The sequence below is a fragment of the Tachysurus vachellii genome, chromosome 13, assembly GCF_030014155.1.
Source record: "Tachysurus vachellii isolate PV-2020 chromosome 13, HZAU_Pvac_v1, whole genome shotgun sequence".
NCBI classification, from domain to species: domain Eukaryota; kingdom Metazoa; phylum Chordata; class Actinopteri; order Siluriformes; family Bagridae; genus Tachysurus; species Tachysurus vachellii.
In genome coordinates this window covers 14,468,182-14,494,019 of record NC_083472.1, presented here as the reverse complement: position 1 = coordinate 14,494,019, position 25,838 = coordinate 14,468,182, and the positions used below count along the sequence as shown (strand labels likewise).

Genomic DNA, 25,838 nt, shown 5'->3' with positions numbered 1-25,838 from the left:
GGATAAAGTAAAGGATTTAATTCTGAGCTTGAACTTTGATGGCCAGCACTATGCTACACTTTAGCCATTTTTGGGAGACTATGTAGTCACCTCAAACAACATTTTGTTAACACTCAAACCTGGATAAACAATTATATGTCTGGATCTGCGATTCTACACCTAGTGCCCACTCGGGAAAATAGTGCTTTAACACTGTGCTTTCTTAATGCTGTGTTATTTCTAAACAGAAATGATGGGCTGTAATTTAAAATAGATTCATTATGTTTTGAACAAAAGTGAACCATATGACATATGGTACCATATTTATGAAAAAAAAAAATCAGGATTAAACTGGATGAATTCTCTTCACTGCAAATGTGTACCACCATTTATATACCAAGTTCTTGGGTAATTGTGGGGGAAATAGAGTAAATTAAGACTTCAGTAAATAAATATCATGGTGTCAGTAATTACACCTATTTACTGCTGCACATGATGTAACTGAGTGACCGTCCATAGATGCAGTGCAATCAGAAGGCTTATTTCTAACTGTCTTGTGGTCCTAGTACAAGTATTCTTGTCTTGTTAGAGTTATGTATAAGTTAATAAGCATTTAGAAGTTAATAAGCATCCAATGTCTAATGATATTTACAAGGTCATCAGCGTTATTAAACTGGTGTCTCTCATCTGGCTTTTCTGAACCATGTGTCATCAGCATGCAGTCCCCTGTGTAAAAAAAACAAAAAAAACAAAATACATTCAAACAACAATGCAAATTCTTTTTTTTTTGCTGTAACCTGAAGACATTTGGGTCTGAGATCAAAAGATGCATATGAGAATGGAGTTTAGAATTTCATCTTATGTATATGTTTGAAACAACATAGAATACAGCACATTTTTCTATAACTCAGAATATAGTACAGACCACCCAATTGTTTAGACAAGCAAAATTCAAAGACGTGACTGATTGAAGTTTTTAAATGATATTGTGTACATAATACGAACATCCGTTTTAGCCTTTAGTCTCACCAGTGAAGGCTGCATATGTTGCCACCCTGAAGATTGGATAGTTGTATATGAAATGCAAGAAATATTAACGCATTGCATAAACACTGGGCATAGACGATACAATTTGGAATGTCCGGAAAAGAAAAGCAACCACTGGTGTACTGAGCAACAGACACAGAACAGGTTGGCCAAGGAAATAACAACAGATGATGACAGAATGACTAAAGTGTGGAGAAAGGGAACATAAGAGCTTAGTACATCTCCTCCACTCATCACAGCATCAGGTTACTGTGACAAGTGAGGGTGTCATTTATTGGGACTGTGCAGAAGGTGTATGGTGAACTGGTCAGTTAACAGTGTGCAGTTGCTTATTTGTACAGTAGACGTATAATTATTTCTTTTCTTATGTGCTATGGGTATGCTGAATTTCTAAACCCTTTCCTAAACTGCTTCTTGCTGACCAGTATGACTCAAGAGGCATACCCAGAAATGTTTGAGGGTATTGCCATGGCATATGGATGCTCAAGGGGAGCTCTGTATTCAGGTGCAAGCCATCTGGCAGCCTGCAGTCTGCTACCCAGGAACCAGTTGGATTATGGGGTCATGCTGAGAGCCAGAGAATATCACCATGCCTTTGGAGAAATGGAGATTGGCAATTCACATATGCCCAATGACTCCTTGACCCCTTGTGAGCACTGGCTGAGCTTTGACCTGATCATCCAGAAGCTCACCCAAAGGGTGGCACTGGAATAATTCATAACCCAACTGCTGGCAGGAATGTTTATATAGGTCCAGTGCCACCAACCAGACTCACTGTCCAACTATTGGTGGATTACATGTCTGAGTGTGCTGACTTAGGACCCTGGCATGCCATCCTGGTTCATGGTTCATTGTCCCAGTGATGTACAGAGGTAGTGTGTATCATGTCATGAATGTCAGCTGGTCAACTCACTGTTCATTCCTTATGTGCTATTGTGCCATCTTCCTCTCTATAAAATGTACCTTAAAAGTGTTCATTAGAGCAGTCAGCATTTATGTTGCTTTACATTTATTCTGTTGGAGTTTGCAACATGATATCCCAAAGCATTGCTCCTGAGAACAATCATAGTGGAGACACTGTTAGAAATAATCTCCAAAGTTGGGATCCCGAAAGAGATCCTAGCTAACAGTGACTCAAACAAAAATCACTTATGTAACCCAGACTATGTCAGCTGTATAAATGAATTAATAATTACTCAGAGCCAGAGATGAGTATATAGCGGAAAGCAGCTTACGTAGTTCTAGGTGGGTCCAGTGCCACAAACTGTCATCGGAGGATCTTCTGGTAATGATCGCTGAAACAGTTGGCTAACCATTCTCTAAAATCCTTTTCTACTCTCCACAGTGCTGAGGTGTCCCTCAAACCTAGTTTTCACACTGCTTTTCCCTCACACCCTGCTGTTCCCACTCTAATGTCCACCATACTCTGTCTCCACAAACTGGGAAGTTCCCATGCCCACCAGGACTATTGAAATACCCAGGCATGTTGGCTAGTGTAGAAAGGAAGACTGGCATTAAGAGGAGCTGTGTTCCCTGATGACATTTATGAAGATACAGTGAGTAAACAAGGGAGTACACATCAACATCAGGCTTTGTTGGACTTGGTAGTTCTAACCAGACCACCGTCTTTCAAAGCCTGATTGATGAATGTTCACAGGTTTCCATTACTGCCAGACATTACATTTATGGTTGGTTGCACACTGGATGGCTCTCCGAGACAGTGGGGGTATGTGGCAGTGGGGCCATGGTCAAGCATTAGCTATAAAAAAGAGGAAACAGATTAAAACAAAATTAAAAAAAGTACAACGTTTTTAAAAGGTCGAGTACTTCTCTTGAGTACTTCTTACCACCTACACATGTTAGGTTTTTACATGTACAAGCTGATATTTATATATAATTTACACTATTGGTATACCTCACACTGATAATGTACCTTCTGTTTTATACTTGTTAATTTGCACATTATGTAATATTTACAGTATTTGCATTGAGCTGGTCTCTGCTTCTCTACCTCACTACTTCAACTCTGTACAATAATGTATATGTACATTATATATTTGTATTTGCATTTCTGGTTAGATACTAACTGCATTTCATTGGCTCTGTACTTGCACTCTGCACAATGGCAATAAAGTTGAATCAAATCTAATCCAATACTTGCATGGGGTATATGAAGTAGTGGCTTCAAAAAAAATCTGCAAATTTTAGCCACTGTTTTTGTGTAAATTTGACAGATTATTTTACATATTTCTAGAATAATATCTTAAGATTAAAAAAAGAAAAGTAAAGAAAACAATGTTTGATATTTTAACTTGCAATTATGTCCTGCAAATCAGAACTGTGCACCAATGGTAACTTGTTTACCACACAAATACTGAGAAAAAGAAGACAAATTTGTCTACATTTTCTTAGACCTGAACAATTTAGAATTTTTTTTTTTTTGTATCGTAGTCTCTTTTTGGGGCTGGATTTGAGCTGTAGCTGAAGTTCAGGTTGAAGCTTTGTTTTGAGCCCAAGGCACAGACCTAGTCTAGTTCTACTAACCTCTTTTTCATAGGGTCAAATACTTATTGAAGCAGTATTTAAAAATGCTGGCAAATAATTTATTAATTGGGTTAATTTATTAATGTACTGTAAGCATTGCATGGCTTGTTTGGTAGTGGAAATACTGACAACATGGTGGATTACGGGAGATTTCCTTAGCTAGGCTTGCTTCAATGTCTGTTGGAAAAGTGGAGATAGGAGGGGACAAAAAAGCAAAGTGTATCCTTGCCCACCTTATGAAAGAGACTCTGATTTAAAATACTAGCATCCAGTCATTTGAAGTTCATCAGTGTAGTGAAAACAGAATCAGCAATTATACCTTAGTCAGTCATGACAATACTCAGGTTTTAGATGAGCATTCCTGACCTCAGTAAAATGTCTCAGGATGCTGGAGTAAGCAAAGACTTGTAAGCAAAAACTATAGTCACTGGACTATATTCCACTAAAATTCAAGCTAATTGTAAATACTGCAGACTTACAAAGAGTCAATGACATTTTCATGCACATTTAATTGCTCACGGATATTCTTTCGTGGAAATGCGTAATTTTCTGGACTGTAATCGAATCTTTGTGAATCAATTGAGTCAAAACTCGCTTTGTGTGCTGATTTGTTTGGAAGAATCGAATCAGCACACAAAGCGAGTTTTGACTCAATTGATTCACAAAGATTCGATGGTGGTGGTGGTGGTGGAACTGAGCTTTAATGCCCTAATCACTGTTATCCCGCACTGCCACTCTTCCCAAGCAAGGGTCTCCATTTGATTCCGAGAACCTTCAAGGCTTTTTTCGGGAGTGGTTTCGCTTCTTCTCACTGTTTCCACCAAGGAGAGGATATGAAGAAATTCCCCGCTTTTCTGTTTGTGGATTTGTTTACAGTATATCAGGCTCTGGGACTCAGTTATGAAGGTAAGTTACAGAGCGAATGCTTGGGTTCTGCTGCATAAGTAGAGTAAAAATGTGAACAATATTAATTAATAATAATAATAATAATAATAATAATAATAATAATAAAATGAACTAAAGCGGTGATCACATTGCAGTGTTCCAGCACGTTTCTTTCTCATCATGCTTTCACTAAAGGGAAATACTTTTACAAGCCTTAATGCGATATGAAAAACAGCTGTTCTTTTTAAATCTGCTGATTTGACCGAACGGATAGTTTTTAACGGATAGAAGTCTAAGACAGAACAGAAAAATCTCACAGTGTGAATGTGATCCTCTCATTTCCTCAATTCTTTAGAAAAACAATTGAATCTCTTATATAACTTTGCCTCTGGAAATGCTGACTCTGCATAAAAAAGATGATCTAGGACCAGGATCTTTATCATTCTGAAGCTGCCATTTAAAGACGACCTGTTTGAATAGCCTTGAAACAATGCAATTCAATGTGTCCCTGTCTACTAGAAGAAATCTATAATCAAAACCATTTGTCATTTATGGTGAGACCTATTGAATCCTGACAGTATGATGTTAATAGAAGTGACCGCACAATATCTTTGGTCCTGTTGTGGTCTTTGTATCATTACCCCCCATATTATTTAGAGCTCAATCCCTTGTAATTAGTGACTCCTATCTGGCTGAATTGCTAGGTGTACACATGCAGACCAGATGTGACCAGTCCCTGTTAACTCTTCAGAATAGGTTTAATTTGTCAGATCATTTTAAAACAATACAGTAAAGAAAGTAACGATTGTAATACTATATATAAAAAGAGTTTAATAAATACTGTTATCATTTATATCACTGTAATTATGAATGGAGGTTAGTCTTAGGTGTTTGTTTAAGGTAGACAAGAGTCAATGATGCAGACTGTGTCACAGTCTTGGTATGTAAGAAGCTCTCAGTCATCAGACCCCGGCATGTTTCCAGTCCCTTTGAGAACATGGAAAACTGGCATATAGTCCTCATGCTGAGACCACTGAAAAAGTGTTTGTCCAACCTCAAACTTTCTGTGTCTGTTTAGACATCTGTAACTTATCCACAACATTCAGTCTTGAACAAAATCTCAAGTCATTAAGTGATTTAGTAACAGATTTTGGCATAAGCGAACTTTAAAATGAAAAATACCCCTCACTCATGCCTCCAAAGCCACATACCCAAAACCCATTCACATCCACTACATAATGTAGGTGAAAACTAGTGCAAAGTCAGGAGTTTTCTGAGGTAACAGCCTACATTTCTGACAGCTGCTGGAATTTGAGTGGAAAACCTGTATTACAAAATTTGTTCAGAATAGGTTCTGACTAAAAGAAATTACTCTGTTTTCAATTTACTGTTATTAGTTATAATATTACATGTGCATTATTTTAGAAAAAACATTTTCTTTTTTTACATGAGATCTGCACATGGCAGGCCAAGAAGTAAAATAATAAGGTTCAAAAAATTTGTGTCTGTCTTGTTCTGGTGGTGGTGGTGGTAAGCAGTTTGAGTAGCATTCTTTGAGTCTTTAGTCCCCTTACAGTAAATGGTCATTGCATATTACTACAAAGCTATCCTGACTGATTACCTTAATCCTATAATAAAACCTTTCTATACAGATAGAAGTGGTCTCTTCCAAGATGACAATGTCTAGATGCACAAAACATGTGGAATGAGCAATTTGACAATAACGTCACCAGCTCTCAACCAAAACCTGAGACCTTTTGGACGAATGTGTTTCATAGAGCTTTCCACCACCATCAAAACACCACCTACTGTATGGGAATAACTTTTGGAATAAAGGTGTTCATCCCTCAAGTACTATTGGAGAAGCTTGTAGAATTTAATTGCATAAAGCATTTGAGTAACTCGTGTTAGCTTATCATCTTACTAAGGTTTTTTATATATATATATATATATATATATTTAATATATATCTATATTTATATACACATCTTTTATCTATTTTATCAATCTTTTAACCCTTTTTCAAATTTTCAGTGAAGGATATTACTGTGTACAATTACTGCATTGTTAAGATAATATACCAATACCACTTTTCTGAACATAATATATGTTCAGAAAAGTGAGTTCTTGTTAGACTTGTTAGAGCTTTTTCCCACAGGTCTAAACTGAGCCCATTTTCTAGACAAGCTTCCAAATTTCCCCTGGACACCAAAGCAAAATGCCAAAACCTTACTTCCTGTAGTGACATGTAATGAGTCTGCAGCATAAAAAAAAGTAAAAAAAAAATTTTGTCACTTCAAACATATTTTTCAATATTAAACCAGATCTTTGTATAAATTAAAATTCTTTGGCTGCTGTGTTTTGCTTTAAACATATGCACTCTGTTACCTTCTTAATATACAGAACCTAGGTTTTTATAACTCATAATTTTCTTCCAAAGTCACTGTTTTCACTGCTACCATCAGACAATATTTTTTCCTATTTATTTACATACTGTACAGGCTCAGGGGCCATTTATCCCAATAGCAACAATGAAGTGGTGCATGAGGAGACATATTACCCTCCAGAGCTGGACTACAAGTGTAAGTAACAAATAGAAAATTATCTGTAAAAAAAGTATAATTAATAATAGTTAAAAATCAAATGTATATTGCATTGGTTATTTTCACATAATTTTAAACTAAAATGAACTAATTAAAGGAAAAATACTATGAACAAATGAGTGACATTTGTGAATATAAAGGTGATTTATTCTTACGTATGCCTGCACCGGTACATCTGTAGGGGCTCATGAGCAAAGAACTTGTTGGGGAAATGTGACAATAACAAAATAACCTCAGGCAAAGAGAGTCTATCACACTTAACTGCTGCTATAGGTTTTAAATGTACTTTTGTTCAACTGTGTCCCATATACTGTAGCAGGCATGCTTCCCAAAGAGCTAATAATATTAACCAAGGTTGTCCGGTTTCAGGAAAATTTCTAAGGGAAACAAAGTCTCTAATGTACACCATAAACACACCGTCTGAACTTACCATTTGCAGAAATGGATTAGATTTTATTCAAAATATTTGCTGAAACAAAATCTTGCTAGCTGCTGAGTATTCTCAAATTAGCCTAGTTTGGCATAAACACAGTGAACCCTAGCAACTCTTTCATTCACTGTCTGGTCTCCTGCAGCTCCAGTGATAATGTTCATAAAGTGAGAATGCGGTGGTATGATTCCTGACCTGGAAGGGGTCTATTAGCAACATTTAAATAATTTTTCATTTAACAGAGGTAATTAGTATTTCAGCAGATTCGAAAGGGTATGAAGTTCCCTCTTACTGTACCGCTATGGGTCAGATGAACCTACTGTACTTTCCATGAAGATAATCCTCCAAGTTCAGGCAGGTTATATTGCTGATAATTAATTCACTGGGATATACAAAAATAGCTTTTTATGCTTTAAAATAGCTTTTGCTATAAATATAATATTGGATTGCTATAAAAATTAAATGATCAGAGCCAGGGTCAAAGGGCCATAACTTGTAGATGCAGAGAACAGAAAATTAGGATAAACAACACTGATCTGATTGAATCCATAACTGAACAATTTACCCTTTTTCTGCAGATCCCCATTGGTGTCAAACATTTAAACTACACAATGGGCACATGAAATGTTCCTCCCCACGTGGTGGGAACCATCGGAACACATTTGGCACACGGTGTTCACTGTCTTGTGAACAAGGATACAAGCTCCTGGGGCAATCATCTATACACTGCATGAGTGGCCGCCGATGGTCAGGAACTGCTTACTGCCGGAGTAAGTGAACCACAAGCTGTGTTGTGACAATAATGCCCGTTTCCAGCTAGACATAAGATAATCCGTCTTCATCAGAGCTTGAATGTCTCTTGCTCTAGCATCATTTCTGACATTTTAGCTGGGCCCTCTAACGGTGGGCCCTCTCACGGCATAACGGTGGAGAGGTTGATAGAAAAAGTCTAGTCTTTAAAGACTAGACTTTTTCTATCAACCTCTCCACCATTATGCTTCTCCACTGTCATGTTTCATCTGTAATCCGTGTTGATTCCACTGATTTCAAACCCCAAACTCTCTTTAGGGTTACTACGGAACCCTGTGAGGGTTCTAAATACAAAAACGTCTTAAATCACCAGAGGAATTGTGCCAAACTATATTTCTTGACTTATCTCAAAATCTAATGCATCTTCCTGCTTGCTTAATCTTTCCCTCATTCCTCTTCTAAAGAATTCTCTCTTTATCAACTCAGCCCCTAGCTTTCATTTTATTAACATATCACTTGATTGATGTTATATTCCTACAGCTCTTGAAAATGCATGTCATGCCCAGATTTCCTTAGAAACCTGCTTTGCCCCTGCCTTACTTAAAACGTTTGACCCATCAATTTCTTGATCTCGTTGCCACTTTCTGGGGTTACTGTTGATATCCAGATTTGTGAATCTACCACATCCATACCACCACCTGCTGTTAAATTCAAGATATAAACATTTGAGATATAGAAAATTATGGTTGAAGTTTTTAGCCCTACATATAGACTTTGGACCCAATTGTCCAAATGTATAGACCTCACTCTTAATGTTGATAGTGTTATTATTAAACCCTCCTGTGTAGTGTGAAGTCTGGATATTACCTGAGACATACAAACATAAAATGTTGTTTCCTTCACCTGCCTATGTACTGTAATATTACCTGCTTCTGCTACTTTCTTAAAAGAAAAATTTTAATTTTGAGTTAAACTTTGGTTTAACGTTTATCATCACTCATCTTGCTTACTACTCATTCCACATTCATTTGCTTTATTCCGTTGATAACAGTCATCATGTTATACATTTTTTTCAGATTTGCTTCTGCTTTTAAAGTTTGTTTCAGTACAATTTCAGAAATATCTGTTTGGCACATTGTCCAAATCTAATATAAAAATGCTGCAGTCAAAACAGCGCTTCATTATAATGCCTGTACAATTTTACAAGAATATTTATTTCATAAGAAAAATGATTAAATTATTGTTAGAATATTAATAATATTTATGCACAGCATGTGTGAGCTACAGTCAGGGCCATAAACCATAAAAACATACAAACACCTGATTAGGAACACCTGTATACCAGCTCATTTATGCAGTTATCCAATCAGCCAATCATGTGACAGCAGAGCGTTGCATAAAATCATGCAGATACAGTCAGTGTTTCAGTTAATCTTTACATCAAACATCAGCATGGGGGAAGGATGTTAGTGTCAGATGGTTGGTTTGAGTATTTCAGAAACTGTTGATCTGGGATTTTCACACATAACATTCTCTAAAGTTTACTCAGAGACTGAGCTTACATTGTGTGAGTGACAATTCTATGGGTGGAAATGTCTTTTTGATGAAAGGTCAAAATGGTCAGATTGTTTCAATCTGATATAGTATACAATAGGATACAGTTACTTTAATCACTCTTTACACCTGTGTTGAGCAGAAAAGCGTCTCAGCATACAAAAAAACATCAAACCTTGGTGGGCTTCAATAGCAGAAGACCATATTAGTTTCCACTCCTGTGAGTCAAGAACAAGAATCTAAGGCTATCATGGGCACAGACATATAAACTGGGATGTTCAAGAACAAAAAAATTTCAGTGCATTTGTGCCCATGACTATGCCCATGACAACCCCAGATTCTTGTTCTTGGCTGACAGACGTGGACCCTGATGTCTTCTAATGCTGTTGTAGCCCTTCCACATCAAAGTTTGATGTGTTGTACTTTCTATTGCTTTTTTCTGTGTAGACTCTACAGACTTTCTGAAAATCTCAGGAGATCAGCTGTTTCTTATGTACTCAAATCAGCCCATCTGGTTCCAACAATCATGCCCCAGTTAAAGTCATAGGTATTGCACATTTTCCCCATTCTGATGTTTCATGTGAACATTATCTGAAGCTCTTGATCTGTATCTGCATGATTTTATACTGCTGCCACATGATTGAATGGCTGGATAACTTCTATAAATGTGCACATGTAAATGTATTCCTATTAAAGTAAATGGTGAGAGTATTTGGACACTGACAAAGTTTTTATTTTCACTGTCAACCACAATACATTAGAGTTGCAATTAAATAATGATTTACTGTTAAATAAAAGCTTTACTGTGGTAGAAATGTTCCTGGCAGCCCTTCCCAGAAGCTAACGGGCTGTTATTTAAAGTTAAACATTAAAGTAAAAACCTGACATTTTGTGTGTTTTGTCTTTCTGCCATGTTTTCCTTCTTTCTTTCTTCCGGTCTCTCTATCAAGAAAAAAAATACCCTGCCTGTGGTTTATATCTGTAATTGTACTCATTAGTTATCCCCAAGTTTACAGTATCAAGGTCTTTTTATGTCTTGGCACCTTAATTTGTGAACATCAACTTACTTCTTTAATCTCTCCTGCACTTCTATCTTCACATTTGAAAACAGAGCTGAAAACTATTTATCACTCCCTAAAGCTCTATATTTCACTGTATGCAGAGCCACACAATGGCAATAAAGGAGAGAGGAGGGAGAAATAAATGTTCTCTTACCCTTTTTGCCATTTTAATAATAATAATAATAATAATAATAATAATAATAATAATAGGATGTTTTACCGTTTTATCTTTTTACCCATTTTCTCTCAGCCGTACGTTGCCGTGTCCTTCCATACATCCAGCATGGTACATACAGCTGCAGTAGGAGCTTTTTGGTTCACTCCAAATGTGACTACTCATGCTTTCAAGGCTACCAGATTGAAGGGGATCGTTATCGTATTTGCCAGGCAGGGGGAAGTTGGAGTGGTGCAGAGCCAACATGTGCAGGTATATATGAACTAGTTTGATAGTTGTACCTTTACAATATAAAATAAAATACATACACAGAACAACTAATAATTCTAATAATATAGATAATAGTTAATAATATGATAAGATATTTTGGATATTTTAAAATAAATGTTCACATGATTAACAAAGGCATTCCTATAATCTCTATGGAAATTAAAGGGCACATTTGTAAATTAGATACAAATTTCTTAAGATTTCTAATGTGGAAAACAGAGAACTGTGTTGTTAATGTTGCAACAAACTTCAATTATTTCAGATCATGACCCCCCCAAACTGAAATGTCCTTTATCCAGAGTGAAGGTAGCAGAACCAGGAAAACTGACTGCCATGGTGTCCTGGGAGCGTCCGACTGCCACAGATACGACCGGCACATCACTGCAGTACGTATAACATATTTTCTTCCTCAAACTAAAATTGGGGATTGGTAAACTAATGATGTTTATTCTTTCACAGGATTTTGAGAAATGGACCAGACTCAGGTTCGGAATTTACTGAGGGGCAGTATGTAATTCGCTACAAAGTCTATGACCAGGCCCGGAACATGGCCACCTGCAAGTTTACAGTGCATGTTGAAGGTATAATTGCTGGACTGACAGGAAAGCCCTGTGCTTTACAAACTTTATGTAACATATTAGCCTTATGCTCTGGCTTCCTGCTCCACAGTCAGGAGATGTCCTTTGCTAAAGGCCCCATTGCATGGTTACCTGAGCTGCTCATCCAACAACAATAATTATGGAGCTGTGTGCGAGTATCACTGTGATCCTGGTTATGAGAGGAGTGGCACTGTTCACAGAGTCTGCCTGTTCAACCGCAGCTGGTCAGATCAAGCTGCAGAATGCACATGTGAGTGAGGAACACGTGATTGATTTCTGGGAATACAGCTTGTGGCACTATTTTTATAGATACATGATTTATTTGATATACAAAATATTTTGTAATTTGCATATGATGATCATAAAAAAATTGCACATTTTCATAACGCATAAAATACTTTACACGGTGAAATAATGTTAACTTGCAGGTAGCAATGGTGGATTTTACAGGAAACATCTGGCATACAGCTAGAATTGCTATACAAAATGTATGTCTATTTTTAAAAACACTAATTTATTTGAATACATTTTTCAATTGCAGTCTGTAATTTTTAAGCAGTTAAATTTTATCCATTACATATTTTTATTATGCAGATGTATTGTTTTCAATCCTCGGGGGAAACACACATTCATCTGCTATACAGTTTACATTCATTTCAGTGTAGAGGATATATTCTTTGAGAGTGTGTTTTCCCCCAAAAGGAAACAAAATTCCTTGTTTGGTTAATTTTTGATGAGAGTAAATGGAATAAGGGTCACCTACTAAAAATGGTACTGTACCTTTTTTAGTGATGGAGATTAAAACTGACGTGAGGTCTGCTGGTGCTCTGCTTGACCAGTTCTATGAAAAGAGGAGACTCCTCATTGTGTCCACTCCAAGTGCAAGTGACCAGTACTACAAGCTTCAGAATATCATGCTGCAGGTCTGTTACTATTAAGGCTTCAATTAACTTATTTCCCATATATTAACCATATTTTCACATATATTAAATACATGCATACAAATGCATGTTAAATAAATACAATACAAATACATTTCAACTATGTCAGTGTTAATCTCTTAGAGTGCTGGATGTGGGCTGGATCTTCGACATGTGACGGTGATTGAACTGATAGGAATTCCACCTCAAGAAGTGGGCCGAATTAAAGAACAATTTCTAGAGCCAGAGGTCATTGAGGGTCTCAGGTTAGATGCATAACATATGCAGTATCACTTGCTATCATCTTAAAACACTTGACTATTAAGGATAATCAATAGCATATAAATGAAACGCTCTTCTGTTCTGTGTGTGGGCAAATTACAGGCAGGCTCTACACATCACTAGCTCCCACTTCAACATGGTGTTGCTTGACGAACTTGGTGTCGACCGTGAACGTTTCATTAACCCCACCACATCAGATGAACTCTACACTTACATTGAAGAGTATGTTCTCACAGAGGAGGAACAAGAGAGGCTGCAGCTAAACCGAGACCTTTGTGACTGAGACAGAAATGATCAACACTTCTAAGGGTCATGAACAGCAAAGCTGTGCTTTGTGAGGATTCTCCATTCTAAATGTTTAGTGTTTGTCACACACATTGTAGATGTCAACATTATCCTATGTATTAACCAGATTCAGGTCCCTTTTATTGGGTGTGTTTTTAGACCTAAATGTATTTCATAATCTTCAGTATTTTGTACATATCACAGCTAACAGGAAGAGTGCAAAATATTATATACTATTTATTAAATGCATTGTATATAACTGTTTTAAAAAGCTGTGCATTGTAGTCAGGACCTACAGTAACTGAGCTTTGTGCCATTATATTCAGTGAATAATTCTAGCCTTAATAATTCTAATTTTAACAATATTGCATTTTTCATAATGTTTACACATAAAAAAGAAATGAAAAAAATAAATGCACTGATTTGCACCTGTTAGCTCTAAATCCAGTCCATAGCTCTAGTTAATTGGCCTGTGGTCACCTGGTCTGTAGTGTTTATAATATTGAAAATTGGAGTGTAGGATTTGATACCAAACCAGGTGCTCAGTACTAGTTGTCACATTGGCAGCATCTTTACTTTCGCTTGCCCATGGAGGAACGCAGGGGGAGACTGCCCTCTGCCCAAGAATCTGGGAACTGCATCATCTTCTGCCACAAAGATGCTTCCTCTCCTGTTGAGTCAGCCACCCACTCCTGCTTCCCCTCCTTCAATCGCACTGCAGACATACACCAACATGACATTCTCTACAAGCAGCCAGAGTCAAATACAGTCCACCACACAGTAACACCACAGTATGCCATTGTAGCAATTAACTCTAATCAATGTAGTAAGTAATTACTAAGATAAAGTAATATCTGTAATGTATGTGTACAAGAATCATTCTCTGAAGATCTTTTGACACTTGTTAAACATAATGTAGCAATAATAGGGAAATGTTTCATCTGAATGATTAAAGGAAGCATAGCTAGACACACACCAGCTCCTGAGCTCAAACGCACTCCTCCCAGAAAATCATTGCTGGACATGGCCTCTCGGTCCCAGACTGTGAGCTCCAGACACATTCCCTTTAGCTGCTCCAGACACACATCTTTGTATACAAATGTGTGGTCATAGTGCGGGTTCACAGTCTTCTTCACCACTTGTGTCTTTCTCTTGGTTGACTTGCCTGTAGACGGCAGCAGGTATCTGCACAGTATCATTATGGAAAACCAATTACAAGCCATTTTAAAAAGTAACTTCATAAATATGTAATGAAATGTTTATTAGAATGAATTTAATCCTGCAACCCTTTCACGAAGGAATCGGATGTGCCGCCTGCTTTCAATGCGCAAAGATTTTTAGCTTCCTTTATTAACACATGCAGCTCTCCACCATCCTCTACTTTGGCTTTTTTGCCTGTTGACAAATAACAAATGAAAAATAATAACTTCATTTCTCATGTCTCTTTACTGTGGCAGTGGTGTGAAGTTACAATAACATTGTTGATACAAGTACTCATGACAATATTAAAAGAAAATATAAAACATTTTTTTTATTCAGACTGCTATCAGTAGTTGTTTAAGCAGATCTAAGTTTTGCTGTTTGATCTGTGCCCTGTGCATGCAAATCCATACTTTTTTAAACCAAGAACAATTGAAAGTACACAAGCTTCTCACCTTTAAGAATTATCCTCAAATATAAAAATATATAAATATGCAAGTGTCCTTATATACATTATAGCACTACAAATAATCTATTGTTAGCTACATTACAGATTTTTTAAGCAGTTTGTATTAGGAAAGATAAAAGCTATTTTGTACTGAATTGTACAGTTCCTTAAACATTTCATAGATACAGCAGACTTCTGTTGTATTCATACAGACCTTGCTCATACTGAACATCCATTTATGACACTCTAATGTTACAAATGTTTGACTTTGTAGTATACAATTGTAAAAGTAATGACTTAAAATATTTTTAAACACTTTTGCCAGATTCATTCTTTAAAGAAGTGCACATTTTGGTCAAAGAAGTAAAGCACTTGTGAGAAAAAACTGGGGAGCTGTTCCCTCACCTCGTGGCTTTTCTCCAGCTGCCTTTGTATCTGTGACATACTTCAGAGAAATCACCAGTTCTCCTTTGTACTGGGAAAATGGTGACTGTGTCAAAGGACTGCTCACCTGCATACAGAAAATACTAACATTTAAAACTGCACAGTTTAATCAGATACAAAACAAATACATAACACAAATTTACATAACACAACATGTGTGAACTACACTGAATTAGAATTCATTGCATGTCTGTTACACTACCTTTCCTTTGAGTGTCAAACACTCATCTTGGCCAGAATTAATGTCATGGCAGTCCATTGGTATCTCCACCTCACCGAGGAAAGCATTTCGCCCAAAGCGGTCATAATGCCACACAGAGAGCTGAAGAGAACGACACACCAGCTGGGAGCGAGTGATGGAGTACTTGAAAGAAAATGAACAAGAAAGAGAGGTAAATAATCTACATTATATCATTACAGAAGATCAACGAATGAATGGTGAGGCTTTGCTTTTGAAATGACTGGTTTACACAATGAAGTCTCATGAAAATTATAATTCAGCATAAACGGGGTATTGAAGTAGATTACAAAGAAAGCAATTATAGTCTGAAATGAGATTGGAGTGAATGTATGCACTGACAGGTAATCAGTCAATGGTCAACCAATACAACGGTCAGGATTCAGCCCGGACATTTGGCCATGTGAGTTTGTTCTGTGTCACGTGTCTGCCTTGTTTTTCCTCCCGCCTCTGCACAACTGTTCCTTATGTGGTCTATTATGTGGTCTATTTAGCCATGCCGTTTTGCCTATGGAATCCTTGTTGTCTCGTGTCATGACTTTGTTGTCTTTTGTTGTGTCTGTGTTCTGGTTTTTGTTTCTTTTAAGTTAATAAATCAGTTTATTTTAGCTATCCTGCATTTGGGTCTGTTTTTATCACCGCATCCCTAACGACAAGAATGACTTTTAAGTTTTTAAAGAAAGGTCATTGAATATATTTTTTTAAAACGTATTGCAACATGTGAGAAAAACATTACCTTTAATGTCTCATTGTAACTGGGGTTGATTGTATTATGTTTGATGGCTGTTTTCTTCTTGCTCTGACGAGATTTGTCTGGTAGGAGGTAACATTTGACATACCTACAGTTTGGGACAAAGCAAAACAGCTGGAAAGATCACTGTGTGGTTTAAAACACAGAATTGAATTTAATATACGCACAATTGTTCTTTTTCTCACAATCAGCACAGTGATTCACATTTGCATTTAGATTATTAAAATGGTTTCTAAAGGTGAATAGCTAAAATGTAAGACATATTGCAGATTTTTTTATTCTTAAGTTGGCTTAAATGAGTGACTCATACTCTCAGATACAGCTCAGAATGCACAACATTAAACCTTGTGGTGGATGAGCTACAACAGCAGAACATCAGGCTCCACTCCCATCAGCCAAGAACACGAAGGCACACAGAGAAACGTAGTAGATTAAACCGGAAAAAAAAAAACACCCTGTATTTTTTAAGCCTTCAATTGTCCGGTTTTGGTGAGTCTGTGTACATGACGGCCTTAGATTCTTGCTCTTGGCTAACAGGAGTGGAACCGGATGTGGTCTTCTGCTGGTGTATCTCATCCACCACAAGCTTTACTTGAGTTACAAGAGTTACTATAGACTTCCTATCAGCTCAGACCAGTCTGGTCGTTCTCCTCTAATGTGATCTCAGGAACAAGGTATTTCAGCCTGCAGACCCTCTGGTCATAACTCATTCCATCGTCACAGACATCACATTTTTCCCTATTCTGATGGATGACGTGAACATTACCTAAAGCTGCTGGGTACATGTACACGTGTGTTCCTAATAAAATAACTCTGTGGTTATACAAAATTACTTAACCTTTAGTATTGGCTAGTAAGTATCATAAGATTCAAATGTATTAGCTCATCTAATTCTATGTCTGTATTTATGAGACATTTACCACCTCCTTTACCATACTTCCAGCTCTAATCCCACCCCAATCTCCCCCTTCCCCTAATTATACCTGCCTTGGATTGTTTTTACTTGTTACTACTTCTAATGTGACATAATTTTGTAAATCATAGTAAACATTAATAACATTGATTAACAGTGTAAAATGTGTATGAACTTTTTACAAAGAAACTTTTCATTAACTTTTCACTATTAAATTCAGAACCATCATTATTGGTGTACACTTACGGGTTGCACTTCTTTTTGGCAGTGTCAGTGTAAGCCAGCCCTCTGCACTCTTTGATCAAAACAGAGAGACTCTGCATGCTCTCATCATAGCGGAGAGAGAAGACGATATCCCCACTGACATCCACAATGTCATAATCTCCTGCCTCACTGTATACACTCATCATGCTTCCCAGAGTGCTCTGCAAAAACGCAAACACATTCTTGCAGGAGCTGGTTTAAATAAAAAAGGAGTTGTTCAATTAACAAGTAACATGGTATTTTACACTGGAGCCACGCATATTGGTGGTGCCTTCACCCACAGTCCTTCTGTGAATGCTGACCAAGTTATCAATATCCTCTTCCTCCTCCTCTTCATCCTGCAGGTATATGCCATAAGAAATACTGCATAAATGCCAAAGCAATATAGTTGAGGCATCCCATGAGACAGACTGCTGAATGTAGGTCAGTCGAAAAGAAAAAACTCACCATGTTTAGACCTGGAACTGACTTGCTCCTGTCTCCCATGGAGGCGGCAGTGTTCTCAGTCCCATCATAGCGTACATCCGTTACAGAGGCTGGCTTAAAATCTAAACAAACAAAAGAGCATTTCAACTTTTCAGCCCTTTACTTTGCAGCAATGAGCTAAATGGATCCTATTGTGAACTCATGGGATTGCTGTGGATTGAGCCGCCCAGAGACTGTCATGCCTTGAAATATTGTTGTGTCAGTCAGCTGAATGGCCTAGTCTTTTTCAGCAATAATTAGAAGACTTTAACGTGAAGGAATCAGTGTTGAGTCCATGGTGAACAGAGTTTGTGCTGACCCATTAGTTCCTCAGGAGCTCTCGGCTGCACTATTATAAACTTTTGTAGAAAGGACATTATTTACATTTACATTATTTATTGTAAAGTGTCACCCAAATGAGGATGGGTTCTCTTCTGAGCCTGGTTCCTCTTAAGGTTTCTTCCTCATATCATCTCAGGGAGTTTTTCCTCATTGCCATAATATTTGTAAATTAATTTTACACTTTGAATGTATGTATTCATTTATTTATTTTTATTCTTATTTTTATTCTTCTTATTATATATATATATTTATTTTCCCCCTTCTTTTTCTATACTTCTGTAAAGCTGCTTTGAGACAATGTGAATTGTTAAATTCAAATTTATACAAATATACAAATATACTTATTTATTTATTTGCGCTATACAAATAAACTGAATTGAATTGAACCTTTTGAATAAAACCAGAAAACACATCGCAAATTCATTGTGAATTCAAGAATGATCACAGATCTGATGAAGAAGTGCATCAATTAATCAAGGTGAGTTGTTTAGGATTTGTGCTGAGGTTCACAGTAGTCGCCAAATTCTGCAGAGTTTGTGTAAAGGCAGATGTCCCAAAACTTTTGCCAATATAGTTTATGTTTAAATACACTAGCCACAGTCTATTACAATATATGGGTTTATTTAGAAAATCTCGTTTGAGCTAAAGGGAGAGTGGAAGAAGGGGACAATGCATCCTTAAGCTGACAAATGCACTGAGATTGAAAAAAACAAAAGGTGTAAAAAACTTCAAACAGAGTGAAGCCTTCTGTTTAAAATAAGTACTTTCATTTTGATTTTCCCTTTTTCCCTACTATATCATTAAGCAGTTTGTCTAAGATATGCTGAATATGGTTTGCTGAATAAATTGGATACAGGAATGTAGAATTTGACACTTAGATTTAGTTGAAATCACAGGTGCTGCCAACAAAAACAAAACAACTCAAATGTCCAGTAATGCAAACTCACTCACTCATTTTCTACCGCTTATCTGAACTACCTCGGGTCACGGGGAGCCTGTGCCTATCTCAGGCGTCATCGGGCATCAAGGCAGGATACACCCTGGATGGAGTGCCAACCCATCGCAGGGCACACACACACACACACACACACACACACACTCTCATTCACTCACACACTCACACACTACGGACAATTTTCCAGAGATGCCAATCAACCTACCATGCATGTCTTTGGACCGGGGGAGGAAACCGGAGTACCCGGAGGAAACCCCCGAGGCACGGGGAGAACATGCAAACTCCACACACACAAGGCGGAGGCGGGAATCGAACCACAACCCTGGAGGTGTGAGGCGAACGTAATGCAAACTATCAGTTAAAATTAGTCAGTTATGGTTAGTTCGAGAACAGCTGATATTACTGGAAAGATATATTTTTAAAGAATGTGTGAGGCGAACGTAATGCAAACTATCAGTTAAAATTAGTCAGTTATGGTTAGTTCGAGAACAGCTGATATTACTGGAAAGATATATTTTTAAAGAATGTGTCTTTAATGTGGGCAAAATTAAAAAAACATTACCTGATATTTTATGCACTCTTCTCACACTCTTCTTGAAAAGGCCATCAACATCATTCAAGGACTCCGGGGATGTATTAATTTGATGAACTAAAGATGACTTTAAAAATTAAAAAGAGAGATTATGGTATGCAAGTAAAAAAATGGAAACAAATTCAGTGTAGTGATGTCAGGCTCCATAAAGTCACAATTATGCCCCAGTGGTTCACTGCACTTTGTAATAAGCTGAGACGTAGGGACAGGAGACTTAGATCAGGAAAAAACAACACCACCAAAGTGCAGTGCTGTGTCCATCTATCAGTACTTATTTAAATGGCTGGAAAGCGTCAGGCATGTTTATTCACTCACAGTTTCAGTGCCTACAGAGGATCCAGAAGGACTGTGGGGTTTAGTGGAAGAAGACACACTTGATGCGTTAGAAAATGATTCACTCGTCCTGTTCACCACCTCGTTTCTAAATTCAAAGTGTTTCTGTTTGATGTGCTCACAAATAAATACACAATATTTTCTTGTTCAGTAGTTAAGTAAACCTGCATGGCTGTGCCGATGGAGTACTGCAGACAGAGTCGGTGTCAGCACGGCTACTGCTGAGGCTGGCAGTCTCTGCCATGTCTGATTCACTCTGCTGCAGGCGTTCACTGGATGGGCTGAGTGCAGATGCAAGGGATGAAAAGATCAAAAAAATATATGAATATGCAACGATAGATCAGAATTTCAGCTTTCATTTCCTGATATCTATACAGATGCCAGATAAACGTCAAATAGCTGAAAATAAATAGAAACACAAATTCCAAATAAAAAAACATTTCAATAATTTGTTAGGGGTCTGTCTGTCCATCTGTTCTGGAATGATGACAATGCCACTGTGCACAAAGTACATAAAGACATACATTAGTCTAGGTTGGCATATGGACTGTGGAATATAGTCGTCCAGGGACAAAATCATGAATACTTCCGAGCACCATAGTGGAAGTAGCAAGATAATGACTTTATACATACAAATTAGAACAGAAATCACTGAAGAACCCAAATATCAGTGTTCTACAAAGGCCATTTTAAGGTTTGGAATTCTTTAAAGTGGTCAGTAGAGAACATCTGAATCTACATTGAAAAGGACAGTCTACATGCACCAACCTATACAGGAACTTGGATTGTTCAACATGGAGATGTATTCCAAGTTTCTTCAGACATTACTGTATGAAGCTCAGAGTCATTATTCTTGCCCTCATTTCACAGGGATTTGTCTTAATAAGGTGCTGACAATTTTAAAAACAAATGTTTTTCAGGGCAAATACAACAAATAAAAAGTAATGTAATACATGAATTATATATACTGCTGCCCTATATACTGAAATCTTGCCCACCTTTTCACCTGGTGGGTTTACCTTTTATTTCCCAGAGCAAGATCCTTCAGTCTGGGCCTTGGAACTGGTAAAGTCTGGCTGGAGTTCAACTCTGGACTGTTCAACAGCACTTCCCCTGTAGTTTCACGCTTCTTTGCTGGGATGACAATGGAACTTATTAGTCTTATACTTTTGTTTTTTCAGTAATTGTATTGTGTCTACAGTTTCCCAGTAACTACTGAACAGCTTTTGTCAAGATTAAAAATTACAGTTCAACAGTTACAGTTCTTTTGCATCCGCTGTCTCTAAAATATAGTGAAAGCACACTTGATTGTCTGGTATCTGTTTCCTGCACTTACTTGGAGGCCGCTTCCTGAGGGAGGCTCGCACTATATCATGTCCAGGAGCTGTGGAAAAACGGTTAACCCTCTGATCATAGAACCAATCGCCTGTGCACATCTTTAGATCTCTGGGAAGAAAGATCAAAAAAGTACTTCTATTAACCATTAACCTGTTCCATTAAAAGCAAGAGACTAATGTTCCAGTCCACCACGTCCCTAAGCTCAGAGGAATGCATTATATGTTTGTACTCACGCCTCTTTGGCACACACACTGCACAGCCAGAAGTCTTTGCCTCGGAACGAGCGACAGTTTCGGCACACTTGGTGTTTACACACTGGGCACTGGTCGGAGTTGGCAACTAGACGACCCAGGGGCTCCTGACATCGTCCACAGCTGTGCTCGCTGTAGCTGCCATTGCTGCGCTTAGCTCCCTTCCTCCTGATATTCAACAACTCTGCTTTCAGTCTCCTATATAGCAAAAGGTTTGGAATTGGAAAATGTATCTTTCTCTACATGATTTTTTTTTTAACAGTTTTTCAGTCGCACTCACCACTATTATTAATTTCAATATAAAATCAACAATTATACACAGTTGACTTTTTTTGAAATACTGTATGGATAATCTTCATCGCTCAGAATTTGAAGTAATATTAGCTGAGGACATACCACTCTTCTACCAAGGCACTTCAACAAAAACCTTTATGTTGTGGAACAAAAATACAGATAAAAATGAGAGAACAGTAACCAGTCCACTAATTTCTCGTACTGCTGTGGTGTGATCTTGGTCTACATTTATTCCAATCTGAGGTAACTGTAGTGGGCGTCAAAGTTATGACAAATAAAGCCAAAGAAAGCCAAACTGTGGAAGTATCAATGTGGGAAACAGTGGCTGAAGCAGATGTGCTGAATTTATTAAAAGCCTCTATGCTTCCTAGTAATTTCTGACAGCTGTAATCCTTTAAATTTTTAATTTTAATCTTATTTTGTGCTTCAGTGGTTACTGTTTCTTAATTTTGATCACTGTGTTCCTCAAAAAAAAAAGGGTTTTTGTTGAAGTGTCTTGGTTATTTTGTAAAACATCCTAGTAGAACAATGGTATATCCACAGCTAATATTCCTTTACATTTTTAACGATTGAAGATTAACAATATTTCCAAAAAAAAATCAAATGTTCAAATTTTCCTCTAATTCAAAAATTCTTCTCTAATTTTGATCTCCTTTGTATATATTTTACAGTTATGTATTTGGATTTGAAAAAGGAGACTTAATTGGAAGGCATAACTGTGTAGGATAAACAACAACAACAACAACAACAACAATAATAATAATAATACTTTATTTATAAAGCACTTTTAAATAGCCAAAGCCGAACAAAGTGCTGTACATCACAAAATACAGACAATAAAAGTTTTCAACCGGTTTTTAAACAAGGAAACAGTGGATGACTGTCATAACATACTATTTATTCTTTTTTCCATTTGCATGCAAGTGTGCAAATACATCTGCACATGTCAGTACACACAGTTATGGGTATCCAATATTAATAAAAGCACAGGGCCCAAATAATTCTGAGAACAGCCTCTTAAATAAAACATTGTGGTAAACATTTAGCACTTACTTTACTCGCTGTTCCTCTATCTGTCTTAGCTCTTCATCGCGATGCAGCACCTTTAAGATCAGCTCCCTCTCTGAGTCAGTCAAAAAGGACATGTTGATGGTCTCCATGGCTTGTACCAGCTCAAACTTTCTAAGGTTGCTGTTAACTCACCAACAGCCAGAACTGAAAGGAGAAAAAAAGAAAAAAGGAAAGAAACATAACCCCAGAAAATGTATATTAATCCTCAAGTGAAGAACAAGAAAAAACATTAGTAGGTCTATATGCCTGCAGCACAAAAGAAGAGTCAATGTTTAAGAATATAATATTTACACTGCATTCAATATTTAAACAAAAATGGCTTGGGATGTTTTTCTGCTAGTTAAATAATGATGTAATCCTGGTGATACAAAAGGCACACACAACTAATTACATTTGAAGATAACAACAAACTAGCTTTGTTACTGATCTTGTCTGAGCTGTAATAAAGCTTCATCTTCATATAAATTTAATTCTTCAGTTTTCTTTGAATTTTGGCTGAAGTGGCCTACAGGATGAACACAGTGGTAGTTTCTTACTGCCATCTTTCGTCTCAGAAGAGCAGACTAAAGAAGTAGTGTATGGAAAGTGCTGTCCAGTGATGCATTAGCACACCAATTGCAAAAGAAAATTAGGTTTAAATATTATCGAAATGCCAATGGTTTATTGATGGTTGTTTACACCTCCTGTAGTGTTATATATATATATATATATATATATATATATATATATATATATATATATATATATATTTATTTATACACACACACACACACACACACATTTTTAAACTTCAGCCAACTGTTTATAACCAAATATAGACAAAGAAATAAAACCTGAGACAAAATGTAACTGTTAATACAAAGTGTGTTGATGGGAGGTTTTGTTACTTTTCTTTTATTGATATTTTTGTCATTTTACGTTTTGCAGAAAGGCACCGGTAACAATGCCTAAAGTCAACAAAATATCTCTAATGTCAACAGAAATGACACTTTGTACTAGCAGTGTGACTGAGTGCGCATGTGCATGTTTGAGATTACACACAAAGTAGCAGCCCATGCTGTTTAGAAAAAGGGCAGAAACTTGGGAACGGTGCAGATCTAACAAGAATGTTGTGGGATGTGGTATCCTAGTGGTTAAAGTGTTGGAGTACTAATCTGTGTTGGACTATGAATTGGGAAAGGTTGTGAGTTCAAATCCTGGGTCCACCAAGTTTGCCACTGCTGGGTTCCTGAGCAAGGCCCTTAACCCTCAATTGCTTAGTTGTAGAAATAAAAATAAAAAAATTGTAGGTCATTCTGGATAAAGGTGCCTATTAACAAGAGGAGATTCTTGATTTACTCCCTCTTTGAAGAGTGGGTACATATACTTTCAAAACTAGTATTGTATTTGCACGTTGGCTGCAAACAAATTTGTATGCCCAACTCATGGGACATTTACATATGGTGGTTATAAATGTCAAATGGATTAAAAAGTTACCACGTTCTCACGGGCAGCACGAGCTGGGGACGCAGCCAGGGCTAGAAGCTTTGGGATGGATTCAGACATCATCGGGTTCTGAGAAACTCTGTGTGAATTATGTCTAGAACTTTGTGAAGAATGTTCAGATACTAAACAGCACAGATCTGCAGCAGATAAACTGTACCAGGCAGAGCAGTGAAAAGGAAACGCAAACATCCCAGAGTTCCCACCCTGTAAAGACACAAGTTCGGGTGGAGTCCTTTGGTTAACATTTATTTAATGATGTCGCTTTGGGTGGTTAATAATCACTCAGTTATACACCAGACTTTACTAAGCAAAGTGTGAGGAAATGACAAAAATACGCAGCCAGCCGTTAAGAGAAACTGGTTTGAGGGACATATCCTATAACATGATTAATGCCAAGGTTTTCCTCATTGTTTAACACTTGTGGAAAGGTGAGAAAGGCTGAGAAGTAAACAATACACCAGGAAAGATCAACACATTGCTAAGGGCACAGATGAAGCTGGAGTGTTTGTGGATGAGGTTAAAGAAGTTAAACACCAACATAAGGTGAATTCATCTGATTAGTCTCACAGACACACCGCAAAATTATAGAATATAAACAAACACATTTGGGTCCTCATGAATACCATGTGAAGAAGTCAGAGGAAAACACACATAATAATCCACACTGGTCATCTGTAACGTTTAAATCAACTACAGCAGCTACTGCGTCTACCGCTACGTCCCTAATCGCCTATTATACGCCCTAAGAAGTAACCTTTAATTGTGGTTCACTTACCGACGTTTGCTGAGTTTTTTATGCACCGCTGCGTCCTTACGAACGTCCAGGTCTGGGTAAAAAAGTGTGTACAATGCCGGAAGATGGGAAAACTCCCCCCTCCCTCTCTCTCTCACACACACACACACACACACACACACACACACACACACACACAGCAGGTGCACGACAGCGGAGCCTCTGTGCCACATGTATTCCCTATAGTATAGAAGCTCAGATGAGCTCTGATGAAGGGTTTAAAGTCTAATTCAGACAATTGTAAATATAATAATAATATACACCTGACATATAGTCA

At 37.3% G+C, this 25,838-nt stretch overlaps 2 protein-coding genes across 4 annotated transcripts; one reads left to right on the top strand and one right to left on the bottom strand.

The window, feature by feature from the left end:
* The first annotated feature begins 4,243 nt into the window (after positions 1-4,243).
* srpx2 (sushi-repeat containing protein X-linked 2) lies at positions 4,244-13,827 on the top strand. The gene is made up of 10 exons (XM_060885953.1): positions 4,244-4,476; positions 6,957-7,037; positions 8,067-8,258; positions 11,104-11,280; positions 11,561-11,684; positions 11,758-11,879; positions 11,968-12,147; positions 12,687-12,820; positions 12,962-13,083; positions 13,202-13,827. Exons 1-10 carry the CDS (start codon positions 4,404-4,406, stop codon positions 13,380-13,382), a joined length of 1,386 nt encoding a protein of 461 aa, XP_060741936.1. The 5' UTR covers positions 4,244-4,403; the 3' UTR covers positions 13,383-13,827.
* Positions 12,181-25,749, bottom strand: sytl4 (synaptotagmin-like 4). Of its 3 annotated transcripts, none has more exons than XM_060885950.1 (17): positions 25,544-25,749; positions 23,266-23,403; positions 21,901-22,116; positions 21,666-21,775; positions 21,349-21,463; positions 20,494-20,610; positions 20,312-20,417; positions 19,967-20,063; positions 18,090-18,190; positions 17,888-17,980; positions 17,625-17,803; positions 16,451-16,553; positions 15,679-15,840; positions 15,438-15,543; positions 14,671-14,779; positions 14,361-14,569; positions 12,181-14,099 (listed from the first exon to the last, which is right to left on the bottom strand). In XM_060885950.1, the coding sequence occupies exons 1-17, from the start codon at positions 25,732-25,734 to the stop codon at positions 13,957-13,959; spliced, it is 2,295 nt and encodes a 764-aa protein (XP_060741933.1). In that variant the 5' UTR covers positions 25,735-25,749; the 3' UTR covers positions 12,181-13,956. The 3 variants fall into 3 exon arrangements, with proteins under 3 accessions (XP_060741933.1, XP_060741934.1, XP_060741935.1); XM_060885951.1 differs by having other exon boundaries at positions 17,924-17,980; XM_060885952.1 differs by having other exon boundaries at positions 23,266-23,427; positions 25,544-25,660.
* Between the last annotated feature and the right edge of the window lie 89 nt (positions 25,750-25,838).

What these genes read in the sequence shown, in the direction of transcription:
- srpx2 (XM_060885953.1), top strand. Translation starts at nt 4,404, where the DNA reads ATGAAGAAATTCCCCGCTTTTCTGTTTGTGGATTTGTTTACAGTATAT. An exon ending in ACGACCGGCACATCACTGCA is followed by an intron (nt 11,685 to 11,757) that starts GTACGTATAACA and finishes ATTCTTTCACAG; the next exon opens with GATTTTGAGAAATGGACCAG. An exon ending in GTTTACAGTGCATGTTGAAG is followed by an intron (nt 11,880 to 11,967) that starts GTATAATTGCTG and finishes CCTGCTCCACAG; the next exon opens with TCAGGAGATGTCCTTTGCTA.
- sytl4 (XM_060885950.1), bottom strand. Translation starts at nt 25,734, where the DNA reads ATGTGGCACAGAGGCTCCGCTGTCGTGCACCTGCTGTGTGTGTGTGTG. An exon ending in GTTTGACACTCAAAGGAAAG is followed by an intron (nt 15,544 to 15,678) that starts GTAGTGTAACAG and finishes TTCTGTATGCAG; the next exon opens with GTGAGCAGTCCTTTGACACA. An exon ending in AGCTGGAGAAAAGCCACGAG is followed by an intron (nt 14,780 to 15,437) that starts GTGAGGGAACAG and finishes ATTTGTCAACAG; the next exon opens with GCAAAAAAGCCAAAGTAGAG.